Source organism: Symphalangus syndactylus, chromosome 17, assembly GCF_028878055.3.
Source record: "Symphalangus syndactylus isolate Jambi chromosome 17, NHGRI_mSymSyn1-v2.1_pri, whole genome shotgun sequence".
Lineage (NCBI taxonomy): Eukaryota > Metazoa > Chordata > Mammalia > Primates > Hylobatidae > Symphalangus > Symphalangus syndactylus.
In genome coordinates this window covers 36,728,005-36,743,064 of record NC_072439.2, presented here as the reverse complement: position 1 = coordinate 36,743,064, position 15,060 = coordinate 36,728,005, and the positions used below count along the sequence as shown (strand labels likewise).

Sequence of the window (15,060 nt, the reverse complement as noted above, 5' to 3'; positions counted from 1 at the left end):
CCTATGAGGAAGCTGTTGTTGCTACCTCTTTACAAATGAGTAAAGAAAGGCTCAGAGTTGTTAAATAACTTGCCCAGGGTCACGCATTCTTTTATCTGATCATCAGCTTTTCATTTAGTGCCTACTAAATTCCAAGGTGCCAGCAACTGAGCCGGCCCCAGAGCCTGCTCCCTTAGAATGTCCATCAGTGCTTTCCAGAACATGGCCCTTGCGTCACCAGCATCCAAATAACCTAGGAGGTTGTTAAAAATGCAGATTTCTAGACTCCTCTGTAGTGGAAACTCAGGGAGGGGGAAGGGATGCTGGAACAAAGAACATGTGTTTTTAGTAAGGGCCGCTTAATGAAATTAATGCACACTACTACATTCTGCCTTATGTTAATAGCTGTTTGCAAATTTCTCATTCATCCCCTACTAGACCATAAATCCCTGACAGGATACACTGTCTTATAAGTCTTGATACGCCCACATAGCCACATGCACAACATTGCCCACAGTCATTGTCCAACGGGCATTTACTGAACTAGAATGAAAACCACTTTGAGCTTCACGTGCTCACACCTATTCACAAAGGGTCTCTTTGGATATCCTGACAGTGTCCCAAATCCCCTGTTAGGCTGAAAGGTTTTAGGAGTAAGCACTGGCTGACCCAGTAGCACAGACAGGGTTCTTTTCATCAGAGCTGGAAGGATCTGTAGAGACAATCTTGGCCGCTGAAAGTCCTTAAAGTGAGGCGGAAATTGAGCCGAGAGAGGAGAAAGGACTTGCCCAGTGTCACGCAACAGTTCCCACAAAGATGAAGATCAGCATTGAAGTCTCCTCACTCCCAGGGCACTCCTTCCCCACTTCGCAGCAAGAAAAGGAGGCAGGAGTGTTCCATTTAGGTGAGCTTCCTGGAGGAGGTGAGCTGGCCTGAAGGAGGTGAAATGTCCAAAGGAATTTCCTTTGGAATGACATGAAAGAAAGAGTTTGGTGAGGAAGAGAAAAAAGGTTTATTTGAATTCATACTAAAGCTCACAGGCAGAGAATGGGAGGGAACCGCAAGAGGGAGGATGTCCCAAATATCCTGCAACATCATCAGAACTGAAATGTTTAGCCCGGTTCCCTATGGAAATCGAGCTCGTAAAACCCTTCTGCCTGTGCCTGTCTCCTTTTTGAAGCCCAGGACCTGACAAGTCAATTACCAAATTTGGTGGAGGAGCAGCAGAGGGCCCTGGTGGGAGGGTGTGGCCCAGATTCTGGGCTACTCTACACTTCGGAGGGAAAGGAGGATCCCTCTCCAGAGGTAGCCCCTCTCTCCAATACCTGCTTAGAGCTTGATTTCTGTCTGGATCCCTCTGAGTTAATGTACAAGGCTAATTTTACTACTGGAGTCCAGCAAGAAAGTAGCATATATATGATCTGGAAGCCAGAAGGGCTGTGTCTCAGGTGGGGAAGGGATGGGGAACTGGAAACGATAGAAGGAGCCAGAGGTTCAGACCACTGAAAGTCTCAAGAATTAAGGCCGGGCGCGGTGGCTCACACCTGTGATCCCGGCACTTTGGGAGGCTGAGGCAGGCAGATCACTTGAGGTCAGGAATTCGAGACCAGCCTGGGCAACATGGTGAAACCCCGTCTCTACCAAAAATACAAAAATTAGATAGGCATGGTGGTGCATGTCTGTAATCCCAGCTACTTGGGAGGCTGAGGCATGAGAATCGCTTGAGCCGGGAGGTGGAGGTCGCAGTGAGCTGAGATCATGCCACTGCACTCCAGCCTGGGCAACAGAGTGAGACTCCGTCTCAAAAAAAAAAAAAAAGAATTAAGGCTCCCCTGGGAATAAAACTGCCACCTTACCTGCCTCACCTCTTTTCCCCTCAGAAAGTTATTAGAATGGATTGCTGTTCCCAAAGCCTTTTAAAAAATGAATGAATTGGGAAGGGGAGACCTGGTTTCTGTGTCCACCCTGGGCCTTACCTTTTTCCTCACCTAAGTGAAACATTCAAATACACTGATTGCCAAAGCTCCTGTCCAGCCTCAAATGTCTGGGACCAAGTCCCTGTTAAAGGTTGTGTTCATGTCTACACTATGTACATACCCGAAAACAGCCAGCTCCCCACACCACTTCTTCCCAGCCTGCACCCTCTCCCCACGGACCTCTACCCGCAACTGAGGCCTGGGTGGTTCTCAGGGACCTTCTCTGATCAGCGGATCACTCTAGAATGCTCAGCCTGGAGTCTTGCCACCTTGCCACCTGCAGCCTTCAGAGCTGTTCCTGCAGCGCCCTCATACCTGGGTCCTGGCTGTTCTGGAGGCAGGTGAATGCATCTGTTCTCTATTAGAGCTGTCCCTGCAACCTCTGGGAACAGGAAGACGGTCACAGACTCAACTAAGGACTCCCCAAGGTTTTAAAGGTAGGGTGGAGTGGGAGAAAAAAGGACCCTCCAGAAGTGGTTCTGAGTGGCTTTAAGCCACAGCTGCTGTAACCAAACACCACATACAGAAAGCTAAGCTGACCTAGCCCGAGCCACCAACTCCCATTTGGGCAACTCTGGCCTGTCTAACACCAACCCCAAGCATGCCCAATCCCACCTGCCCAACCATTCCTGAACTCCCTGGAAGCCCTGCTCAGGTGACACGACCTTCCTGAGGAAGGGGCTGAAGGCATCATCACACCCACAGGAGAAGGCCACCCTGATGGCAACATCCATGCGACAGGCCCCGGGGGCTGTGGTGAGGGAGGAGAGAAGGGCCTGTTTGCTGAGTGTGGTGGGACTCCTGGTGTTCCGTGAAAATAGAAGTGGCTGTTTTGGAGGCCAGTTTAGAGTCCTCCAGACTCTTTCCAGGTGTCCTCCTCCAGGCTTGTTCAGAGACCCCGCAGAGACAGAAGCCAGGACTTACGTCAGGCTGAGGAAGGTCTGCCTTGGAAGCTCGGAGTTTGGAAACTCACCGCGATGGTGCCAGGGGCTCGGCTGTTTTGCCCTGAGGAGAAGTGATCCCGGGCCAAAGCCCTTGTGGAAAAGGGGGAGGGCAGTCTGTGGGAAATGCTCAGAAAGAATGGGTTTTTCTAGAAAAGAGACTCTTCCACAAATCCACCTGTCCACCTCCCGGCAATGCCATGGCCCCCAAGTCTGGTAAATACTTTCTGAGAACCACACACCCATCCCCGGGCTCCCATCCATCCAGAGGCTGGCACCTGGGCTTCCCTCAGGTGCCCCTCCTTAATGCCCAAACCTCCCTTGTCTGTGGCTGCCCACTTCCACCAAGGTTTGACATCACACAGACAGCACATGATATGAATTGCAAATGAAGTTTATTATGAAGACTCCCAGACCACAGCACTTCCAAAAGCAGAGTGGACAAGAGGAGCTATATACACAGAAACCCATTTCCCCCCGGGCACTGCCAGGCTTAGAGATGAAATCCCTGGGTGGGCCTGGGTCCTCAACAGAATAGCCATCTGGAAAATGGGCAATGCAAAGAGGCATGGTGGGGGCGGGAATGGGCATGGCTAGAAGCACAAACCTAGACAGCACAGATTCCGCCCCAGAACACAGAGGCGTCACTGGCTCTAACTAACTGGTTTGGAGCGAAGATCTTTCAAAAACTGTATGTGGACATTCTTTTCCCTCAAAATGCCGTCAGAGATAAATGACAAAATTTAACTTGCTGCCAGTTAGAGGTACAGAGATAGGCTTCTACATTCTGGAGTGGGAGAGTCTGGGGTGGGAGAGTCGGTGGTGGTGGGGGCTCAGCTTTATCTAAAAGAGAAGGTCACGCTGGAACCAAAAGCTTCACCTGAGCTACCCTTTACAGAGCTAGAACCTCCCCCTCCAGAGCCATATCCTCCTCCAGAGCTGGAGCCTCCTCTAGAGCCACCTCCCGAGCTATGTTTTCCCCCTCCAGAGCCATATCCTCCTCCAGAGCTGGACCCTCCCCTAGAGCCACCTCCAGATCCGTATCTTCCTCCAGAACCACCGCCAGAGCCATATCCTCCTCCAGAGATAGAACCTCCTCCTCCACCACCGCCTCTGGAGCCAGACCGTCGGCCTCCAGAGCCATAACTGCTGCTTCCAGAGCTGTATCCTCCTCCGGAACTGGACTCTCTACCTCCAGAACCTCCAAAGCCAGCCTTGGATGTCACATTTGATGAAATGGTGCTGCTTGTCACAGCTGCAGAGAGAGGTGGTGTTACCACAGAGATTATGACTGCCTCTCCCTGCCTCCACCTGACACAACACCCCATGGAACAGGACCGCACCCCATTACTTACACACAGTCACATTGCTGCTGAGGTCTCCAGACATCCTGTCAGGTAGAGAGAAAAAACAAGCTGTGGTGGAACACTTAGGTTCTGTATGCATGTTGTTTTACCACTTCCACCTGCAAATGTGCAGTTTAGCCTCTCTAAGCAGCCACCAGGGCTTACACACCCCACTTTCTTCTATGCTGCCAGGTCACACAATGACAACAGACCCCCTTCCATTTATGCACAACCTTGCATGTCAATCCCTCTCAATTTTTGCTCTGATAAAAAATGAACAGCTGCATGGTTGATCCAAGGTCACTGAAAAGCAAATTCACTTCCGACTTTGCAACCCGTTTGTGTATTTAAATCCATCTTGGAGAGTCTGTTATTCAGAATCCATGCCACATCAGAAATTTTACAATGAGGCTGCCTGTGAACATCCAGTTCAGAAAGAACTGTGACTCTGTAGAGCCTCCCCACTCCTCTCTTCTTCCCACCCTCTTCAGCTTCAACTGAAAACTTTCCCACTTCCTCTTACGAGCTGGGCATAGGAGCCATCGCCTCTAGACAGGGATAGAGCAACCTCCTGAAGAAAGCCACTCCCTCTCTGTCATGCTAGCTTGCTGATGGCATGGGATAGCTTTTCCCCTTCCAATATCTTCAGCCAGATTAAGTCACCCAAGATGCTGATAATATGGACAAAGTTCTCAGACTACAGAGGAAGCAAAGGATGCCTCTTTGAAGGTTAGCAAATGGTTCCGTTTGTCACTCCAGAAACCTGCAAAGAACTGGGGCTGGCACCTGCTCCGGTCAGCACGTCCCCACCAGTCAGCACATTGCAAGACATCATCTCCCCCATTCTGGGTCACCCAGTGGAGGGCACAGAGGCCACTCACCCTATGGTCCTAGAGACCAAAGTTTCAGACTGTCTAGGACTAACCTGTTTTCCCATGATTTGGTTTTCACTTTCAGAAAAGAGCAGGATGTTTAACTTACTGCTTAGTTTAATTTAATGTGCCTTATGCATCATTTCATATTGATAAATGTACAACTCTCCAATCGTGCTTTGTGTCCTGAGTTTCTGCTTGGGGAACACAGAGAATGCCAGCTCTCAGTCGTCAGGAGGCCCTGCCCCATTCTCTGCTTTTCCTGTCTTTGCCTCCAGCCCTGGCTCTGGGAGAAAGGAGAGGACAGGCCAGGGTCCCCTTCTCCCTTCCCAGTGCCCTCACCTGCACTCCTCGCCCTCCAGCAGCTTGCGGTAGGTGGCGATCTCCACATCCAGGGCCAGCTTCACGTTCATCAGCTCCTGGTAGTCACGCAGCAGCCGCGCCAAGTCCTCCTTGGCCTGCTGCAGGGCCTCCTCCAGGTCATTCAGCTTGTTCCTGGCATCCTTGAGGGCATGCTCCCCACGCTGCTCGGCATCTGCGATGGCATCTTGCACATTCTTACACTATGAGAGAAGGACAGAGAGTGGATTCTGCCTGACAGAGGGGGACAGAGAGCAGAGGTGTTCGAAGTGCAGGAAGCCAGAATCACTGGCCCCGGGAGTGTTAGGTCCCCTCTGGAGTTTATGCAAGTCGCAAACAACTGTGCTAAGGCTTGCCGCTGTCTCTGGCACATCTTCTTCCCATGTCACCTTTGATGACACCCTTTGGCTTTCCCCATAATGCCCTTTGATCCTCACACCACAAGGCCAGAATCATGATCCCATTTTACAGATGGAAATGAAAACATTTGAAATGGTCTGCTTGGCAAAGCTTCTGCTGCTGATGGAATCCACTCTCTGCCTCTACCTTTTCTATTCCAAAGCTAACGTCCAGCCCCAGGCCAGCTGCCCTCAACACTCACTGCCCCTCTATGAAGCCAGTTGGCTGGTGCTCAGGGCCTGTGCTAAGCACAAACGGGAAGCTCCATCTGCAATCCGCAGGAAATCAATCAAACTAACGTTTGCTCTATTTGTTATGACTCCCTTTTCCTCATATAAACAAGTGAGCACAATTCTTTCCCTTCACTAATCCTTACTTTGGAATGTCTCTTAGAGCACTCTAAGAATTGTTATAATAAGCCTTAAATTACGTTAAGCTGGGGAATTTGGGATCGATACATGCTAGAGTGCAATATCTCAGTGTCTCTCATCTCTCACATGCACACTCACAAACAATCACACTCTCACGCACACCCAGAGACAACCTCCCACCCCTCGCTGGACAGGGCTGGGCCTCACCTGCTTCTTCACATGTGCGATCTCCCCCTGCAGCCTCTGGATCACGCGGTTCAGCTCGCTGATCTCTATCTTGATCTCTTTCAGGCTGTCTCCATGTCTCCCGGCAGTCACCTGGAGCTCCTCATACTGATATGGGGAGAAGAGGACTGTTTGCAAGGAAGTTCCAGCCTGGCTCACATTCCAGAGTGACTGGAGTGAAGGAGAGCTGGTTACTGGTCCAGTGAGGGTCAACCCAGCTAACTGTCGTGGCTGCATTCATGAGAGGTAGGGATTGTCTCACGTGCCCAGAGGGACTTGGTGCCATTCTCAACATCCTTTCTTGGGAATGGTGCCCAACTTCCATTAAACAAAAAACCAATAAACTTACTGTACACTTTCCGGCTGGGGGTGCAACCCAGCTCGTGGCAGGGAGCTGTAGCTCTTCCTACATTCCCTCTACTTGCCTTGCTGTGGTACAGGGACTCCGCTTCTTCCTTGCTCCTCTGGGCAATCTCCTCATACTGGGCCTTGACCTCGGCGATGATGCTATCCAGGTCCAGGTTGCGGCTATTGTCCATGGAGAGGATGACGTTGGTGTCAGTGACACTCTGATGCATCTGGGATATCTCCTACAACACACAAGAAGGTCTGGTCATGACATCCTGCCACAGCTACAGGCAGACAGGAGGCCTCTGTCTCCCAGCATAAGGGAAACGCAGACCCTCAGACTAAGCATACACTAGGTGGAATGAAAATCATGTAACCGTCTACTCCTGGGCCTCTCCCAAGGTTGTCTTGAGAATTGTAGGGAGAGGCACCTGTATTTCTGAGTCTCCTAGTTAACAACCTTCACCACTTAAGCCAGTTAGGATAAGTGCCCCCAGACAGAAGCCGGTCCATGGCAAATACCTTAAATGGTACTTCCTGTTTCAGAAATCATCCGTCCGCCCTTGGGTTGGGGAGGGGGATAGGAGACAAATGCATTTTGATCTCTGAAGTACAGTAGGCACAGGAATGGGCACAGGACTTGTCTCTTCCCCAAGGGAACTGGATATTTGGGGAATGGAGGGAGGGAAAGCTATCCTGGTGTTTCCTGAACCTTATTCCCGTAACATCGGAGGAGAAAATTCCACACCCACAAGACTTATTTTATGAAAGCCCCCCCAGTGGCCTGGAATGATGGCAGGTTGAAGTCAGCTGATCAATAAACCCCACTTGTGCCACTTTTTCACCAAGCAGAAAGGACTTTCATTTGGTGAGAAGGGTGGGAAGGAAGGGTCTCTCCCGGAGCAGCCTCCTTACCGCGTCATAGAGAACTTTCAGGAACTCAAGATCCTGGTTCAGCAGGTCCACCTTGGACTGCAGCTCCACCTTTATCATGTAGGCATTGTCCACGTCCTGCAAGAAAGGTTGAGGCCTCTGGTGTATGGTTCCCTGTACAGGCCTCTTCCTCTCTCTGCCACTCCCCTCTACTCAGTCCCTGCTGGCTCCTCTCTAACATCCCAGGCTCCCCAACCTGAGCCCTGTCCCCATGGGACTTCTTTTGTCATGCAGTTCACCATACACCTCTGCCAGGGACTTCACGCCCACGTCCGTGGCTCACAGCCCTCAGGACCATCAGAGCCTCGAGGTGACCAAGCTTTGCCAACCAGCCCCTCCCTCCTGCTTGAGACACAGTGTGTTTCTACAATGGGATACAATGTTCTTTGTGGGTTTCCATAGTCCTCAGCTCTCCCATCCTGTCTGTCCATCTCACTCTCCAAAATTTCCCCAGAATATACACCAAGGGCCCTGCAGGACCCAGGAGGAGAACCCATGCTTTTGGCCTACAACCTCAAACCTTTGTCAGCACAACCAACAGCAACTTTAAGCAGGCATTCTAAGGGAAGTCCCATTCCTTCCTCAGCTCTTTAGAAGGAGAATATAAAGAGATTTTTGTGTTTGCATTTATCATGATTCAATAGAGGCTTTAAGTGGGTTACTACTGGGAAGCGCTCTACCAAAAATGCAGAACAGCTTTGAAAACTGTATCCAGAAGCTTGACCTACAGAGACACTTTTGTTTGCAAGAGAATGGGCCATAGGTCTCACTCCTCTCTCTGGCTGCTGCTTTTGCACTCACAGTTGATTTCCAAACTGTCTGCTTAGACACAATGGGGCTGTGAAGCACTCCTATCCCCAGCCCCAGCCAAGACATTCTCTTGCTCACCTTTTTAAGCGTCACAAAATCATTCTCAGCAGCTGTGCGCTTGTTGATTTCATCCTCATACCTATTGGGACCAAGATGATACAGCAGTTAGATTAGTTCCCCTTTATTTTTTTCTTTTCCTTTTTATACTGGATTCACCCTAAATGCCCCATTCTCTGGGAATATTACACACTTTTTAAACGTCTAAATTGAAACTAAGATTTCCAAACGAAAGATGTATTTTTATAAACTAACTGTCAAACATACAAAAAACAAAAATGATCTCTAAAGTCTCACTGTCTTCCTCACAAATAATCAACAAAGATACATATGCCTCTCCCCATTACCACCACAAATGCAACTGGGAGATGAATGGCTTTCTGGAGAATGATCAAATGGCTGAGTGCAATGTTTATCTCCACGCAGCGTTTTACTCTGCCACCTACTTCTTCTTATAATCCTCCACAAGATCCTGCATGTTGTTCAGCTCTGAATTCTGTGATGTTCTTTCTGCAGTGAGCCCATCCAGATATCTCTTGAGGTTGTCGATATATCCCTGGAAGATGGGCTCCAGGTTGATGGTGCGGGTGCCAACATTCATTTGTTGTAGCAGCTCCCATTTGGTCTGTAACACCTGGTTCTGCTGCTCCAAGAACCGCACCTGCCGTGACCAGAAGGAGAGCACATGACCTCTGGATCATCCTTCACAGCAGCAAGCCACGCTGGCCAGGGGCAGCTCAGGTGCTGCTTCAGGACCTTGAGAAGTGTCTGAGGCTGGATGCCGAGTCATGACTGGCAGATCTTCTGAACTCCCTGCTTTCACCCCTGGAAAGTCCCACAGACTCCTAATGCTACATCCGGCTCTCTCCACGCAGAGGAGACTCTTTGCTGCTTCACTGCTCACTGGTTTGTTTGTAGCTGCTCCCAATACCCTAGGCCATTTCCCTCCTCCCATCCTGGTTGAATTTCCAGCCAAGATCCCATACATTCTGGGGAAAACCAAAAGCAGGCATCTGCTGGCACTGCTCCCAAGGGTGCCGAGTATGAGAGTCCCGGAGGGCAGGGCTCCTCAGCCTGATTTTTAAGAGCCTTGCAAATCCCTGCCTATTTCAAGGCAGATAAACCAAGACAGGTTCGTCTGCCTTGAAATAGGAGAAAACCCAGTAACACTCCAAAGTGACACCAATAAAGACTTTATGGATCACAAAACTGAGAACGATTCTCTTGAAGGCAGGAATTTCCTGCATTCCCAAGCAGATATTTCAGATTCAGCTTCCCAGAATTTAATAATCACTGCTAAGGAAGGAAACACCACCTCAGAAGACAATGGCTTCCAAAACCTGCTGCTCCATGGCCTGTCCCAAGGATCAGTTCAATACTTGCCTATATCCATTTTTTATGGTTTTCAGAATTTTCTATAAATATTATTTATATGGACTGTAACAATAACGTCAAAGGGACAAATGCTTCCTAAGTGCAGGCTGTTATGGGAAATGTAACCCACAAAGCTGGAGTCTTTCCCATCTGGAAACTGCAAATGACCCAGGCTACTGCGGTACACCACTGGCTCCTAAGAAATAGAAATCTGTGCCGTTTTCTTTTCGGTTGGCTCAGGAAGTGAGGTGGTCTGAGCATCAGTGGGAGCCGTCTTCTCCGGACTCACCTTGTCAATGAAGGAGGCAAATTTGTTGTTGAGAGTTTTGATCTGCTCACGCTCTTGGGCCTTCACATTCTGGATCTCTGGGTCAACTTTCACATTGAGAGGCTGCAGGAGGCTCTGGTTGACAGAGACTTCATGGATGCCACCAGGGTATCCTCCAGGCCCGAAGCCACCAGGACCCCCAAAACCTCCAACACCACCAGGGCCCCCAAAACCTCCAAAGCGGCCTCCACCAAAGCCGCCTCCACCGAAACCACCACCTCCGAAGCCACTGACGCCTCCAAAGCTGCTGCCACCTCCAAAGCCGCTGCCACCTCCAAAACCACCTCCTCTGCCACCAAATCCACCAGCGGCACCAAAGCCACCACCTCCTCCAGCCACACTAATGGAGATGCTCTTGGTCCCTCCAAGGCCAACAAGACTCCGGCTGCCAAAGCCGCCTCCACCGAAGCCCCCGCCACCACCACCATGGCGGCTCAAGCAGGAGAAGCTGGAAGTTGATCTCCGGCTTCCACCAGACACCACAGCTGAACCGCTGCTGAAGCCCTGGAATCCCCCTCCACCTCCTCCTCTTCCTCGAGATTTGCAAGAGATCTGACAACTCATGATGCCTTTGTCCAGGGAGGAAAGTCGCAGGCTCTTGAGAAGAGTCAAGGCTGGAGACAACTCTGCTGCTGGGAGGCTTTCAGGGTCCCCTTATATACCTGCCAACTAGGTGTTGTGTACATGGGTGTGGACCCACTTATACATGGGTTTGGTCTGCCTGGGAGCTATTCCTGGTGCGTGGTTATCAAGCTAATAGCCATTAAAAATCTACTAATCAGCTCCATCCCAGAACTTGCTTTGATTGCAAACTTGTGTTTATCTGGGCATCTGTCATGCAATTTGATTTTTGTAAAATCATCAAAAGAGGAGATCAGGATTTGGGTTTCTCAATCTGGAAAAGGACCTTCTGCAGAATGCTGCTCCCTGTTCTGGACCTGCCCAAGGGAGGTCGGCTACCACCCGTGCTTGTGCAGGCTCACCACCCCAGTTCAACAATGAAAGGGATGGTGGGTTTAGGGACTGCAAGAGCCCCTCAATGCGAGCCTTGTAGTTCTCCTTGTAGTTTCCCTCTTTCCCAGAAAGAGTTCCAACTAGTGCAGGGGAGACTGCAAGGGTCTTAAAAGACCTTAAATGCTAATTGGAAATTGACCTCCTCTTACAGAAAGTAATTGGCCTGGGATACTGCAAAAGAATTGTCGATTTTCAAAATATCTTGGCTCTTTTCTTCCCATGCCACACCAAAAATACACAATAACTAGGCACTGAATAGAGAATTTTTATAACCCTGATGGTTTTTATAACCATCAACTGTCCCTTGTCTACACGAACACCCAGAGGATGAGGGGTATGAGAAAAGTTTCGCTGTTTCTGGACCTGTGTGGTGCAAAACACCCAGTGAAAGTTTGCAAACCAAGATCCAAGTGTATATTGATTCAGTCAGTCAGTAATCACGTATTGCCTGGTGATCCTGGAAGTGATTAGGAAGTCAGGCTCTTCAATGACATCCACGGATGCATGAGTATAAGAAGACCATCCAGCCTGCACAGAGCACTCACACTTAAACTCAACCACTTCCTCTGTCCATGTGGCCAACTATGTGGGAGAGGTGCTTGGAGTAATAAAACTGAATTTAGTCAGAAGTTCTGGATTTGAGTCCCAGTTTTGCTATTTATTGGCTGTGAGGCCTTGAATGAAACCCTGAGGCTCTGCAGTCCTAGCTATAAAATGGGAAATTCGTATGAAGTGTTTTGAAAACCACGGTGCACAATAAAATGTCAGTATCATTATTGTTTGGGGTGAGACAAAGATAATTCCTTTTCCTTTCCCCCTTGCCATGTTACTGTCTTCTGGCTACTATGAACATGCACTCTCCACAGGCATCATAAATTACAGAACCAGGTGGTTCAGATCCTAGTATCAAGTTATCACAAAATAATGTAAAAAACACAAGCTTTGAGGTCAAATCCCAATTTTCTTGTGTCTTAGTTAAATGACCTCAGATAATCCATAATCCTCTTCAAGCCTCAGTTTCCTCATCTATAAAAAGTGAACAAGAATAATAAGGATATGGCTATTATGAAAACAGAACAATACACACATGTGCTAAACACAGTTCCTACTTCATAGCAGAAACTCAATAAATGCTATTCACCCTCCTGCATCTTCCCCACCAAGTTTCCAGTCCTATGTCTTAACTACTATTCAAGGTATTTGATTTGCAGTAAAAGAATGCTGAAGGAAACAAATCTACATGTCTCCTTAATTTTTTTTCCAATCTGGTTTGTATAATTATAATCATGCAAACAAATCATGAAGCTAACAGCTTGGGAGAGAGTCTCAACCAAAGCAAAATGTGTCATTATCTACAGATATCTGAGCAATGCCCTAGTTGTCCCTTACTCCACCATGACTGTGCTCGCACTGTGGCAGTTTCAGGGGGGTCTTAATGCCTCTGTGAAGGAAATTGAGCCAGATTTGTGCTAGGCACTCAATCTGCATGTTTTACTGCATTTTAATTCTGCCTTCACACCCTGGTCTCCCTCCCCACTCTCTCCACTGAACATCTTCTCCTTCTAGACTCATTCACCAATTTTTGAAAGTCAAGTTGAAAGAGTCCTCCTACTCTCTTGAAATGTGGAGAGTAGAATTAATGCAACTTGAATATTATGTAACATTTTATTTCTATGTTTTTAAATTTTCAACTTTTACATAATCTCAATGTGCTTTCCTAGATAATATGCTTTGCATTCTTTAAGAGAGTGAAATGGAAGTTAAGAATCTTGGTCTGGTTGTGATTTTGCCTCTACCCAAACTGGTATCCTCAATTTCTTCATCTATAAAATAGGAACATTTATCCTGAATCCCCACTGCCCCACAAGGACATTGACCTATTGCTGCAAAGAGTGTTAAGCTTCACTATCTCTAAGAAGAGAACAGGAATCCTATAGAACAAACTCCTTCTTCGTGTTTCCCACTTCTTCTTTCAACAAACTGCCAGCAAGTCCAAGATCCTAAATGTCTCTCCTCATAGGTTTTCAAAAGCTCGTCTGTTGGCCAGTGGGGCAGAAAAAATGAGCCCCCAGTATTAAGCAGAGAAGGGGTTAACTGTCTAGCCGACAGGAAATAAATTCTCAACCAGGTGTGGATGCTAACACCAGAGTCTCCAGATAAGAATTCATTTCCCTCTCTTCTGTTCTCCTTTAGCGGCGGCGTATCTACCTCCCTTACAGCCTCATCATCACAGTCCTCCCTGTGTGACAATGAACCATGTCCCAGGACTTCTGTAGGGTAGAGGCAAGGTCATATTTATCTTTACCCCAAACCTTTATCCCCTCAGCACAGAAAGTCACTTGAGGAATAAGCCTATATTCCAAAAAAATCATTTCTATGGTTTTTGGTTTGGAATTGCAGGTGTTTCCAGATGTGTGCATGTGATGCTGGCAATGCTCAAAGTCTTCGCAACCTTTCATGGACCTGTTGCCTAAAGGTCCCACTTGGAGTTGTGTCAGGTTTTTGTCTCAGCCCTGATCAGGGTTCTCTCCTCCAGCCAGTGAGCTTAGTCTTTCCTTCCCAAAGACTCAGTGTATCAGCTGGAGACGGCTGCTGAGCCCTCGGGGCATCTGGCTCCTACCACCTTGGAATGGGAACCAAGAGTTTGGGTTTAAGAAAACCAAAACAAAACGAAACAAAAAAACCCTCCTCTTCCAGCCCGTGCTGCTGGGCTGGGCTCAGGCTGCTCAAGGGGACCAGAATCCTTAGAGAGTCCAATAACGTCATGAAAGAAGTTAGGAAGACAGAGAGGCGAGTCAGCAGGAGGCTGGAACAAGCTGAGAAGCAGGTCAGCTGGAAGGAGAAGCCTCCATGGGCAGCGGCTGCCTAGCCTCTGCACGGGCTGCTGGCTCCGGGTGCCTTCCATCAGAGTGCCCAGGTGCTACTCCAAGGAGCTCTGCAGCTCCCATGGCTCCCAGAAAAGAAGGGACAGGAGGCTGACAAGCGCCCAGCAGGAGAGACTTGCTCAACATCTCCCTCCAGGGCATTCCTTCATAAATGATCATTTTAAAACTGCCTACTCAGTCTCTCTTCCCAGCCCCTGACCCAGTTCTCCATTTTGGCCCAGGTTCCCCTCCTTTCTTACCTAACATCTCCTTTTCAGTTTTTTTTTTTTCAATCGGTCCCTTTTCTTACAGCGAGACAGGTAGCTGTTTGATATTCAGGTGCCCTGGCCAAACTGGTTATGACTGAGAAGCCAGGCTGGCAGGCCGCCACGTCCACCCTGCGCATGAAGCACCAAACATTCCCACTGTACAGAGCCCATTCTGGAATGAGGAGATTCCAGGACACACAGGGCAGGCTTATCAGGAAAGCACGGTGTGTCCTCTGCTCAGAAACAATGTTGGTCCCAGAAGCAGAGGAGGAGAGAGGACAGAGACACTGCCCAGTGCACGGCAGGGACCCTACACAGGACAGCTGTCTAGCAAGAGGATATGAGCCATCGGTGGAGGACAGCTCTGGCACAGCGCCTAGCACAGAGCGAGTCACCTCCTTTCCCATAGCCAAGGCCATGTCATGTGTAGGTCTAATTTTCCAAATGGACCCCAGAATATCTGACCCAGAAAATGGCAAGTGACACAGTTCAGCTTTATTCTCAGTGGGATCAGTCTCCACTTGAATTAGCTCTGCTGCATGCCATAGGCTACCGCAACTCCCGGAGGCCTGGGCCTTGTTTGCTAAACTGCGG

General features: G+C 48.9%; 1 protein-coding gene across 1 annotated transcript; it reads right to left on the bottom strand.

The window, feature by feature from the left end:
- Positions 1 to 3,274: 3,274 nt before the first annotated feature.
- KRT2 (keratin 2) lies at positions 3,275 to 10,950 on the bottom strand. Its single transcript, XM_055247526.1, has 9 exons — positions 10,281 to 10,950; positions 9,064 to 9,278; positions 8,639 to 8,699; positions 7,733 to 7,828; positions 6,895 to 7,059; positions 6,452 to 6,577; positions 5,457 to 5,677; positions 4,252 to 4,286; positions 3,275 to 4,151 (listed from the first exon to the last, which is right to left on the bottom strand). The coding sequence occupies exons 1-9, from the start codon at positions 10,881 to 10,883 to the stop codon at positions 3,736 to 3,738; spliced, it is 1,938 nt and encodes a 645-aa protein (XP_055103501.1). The 5' UTR covers positions 10,884 to 10,950; the 3' UTR covers positions 3,275 to 3,735.
- Between the last annotated feature and the right edge of the window lie 4,110 nt (positions 10,951 to 15,060).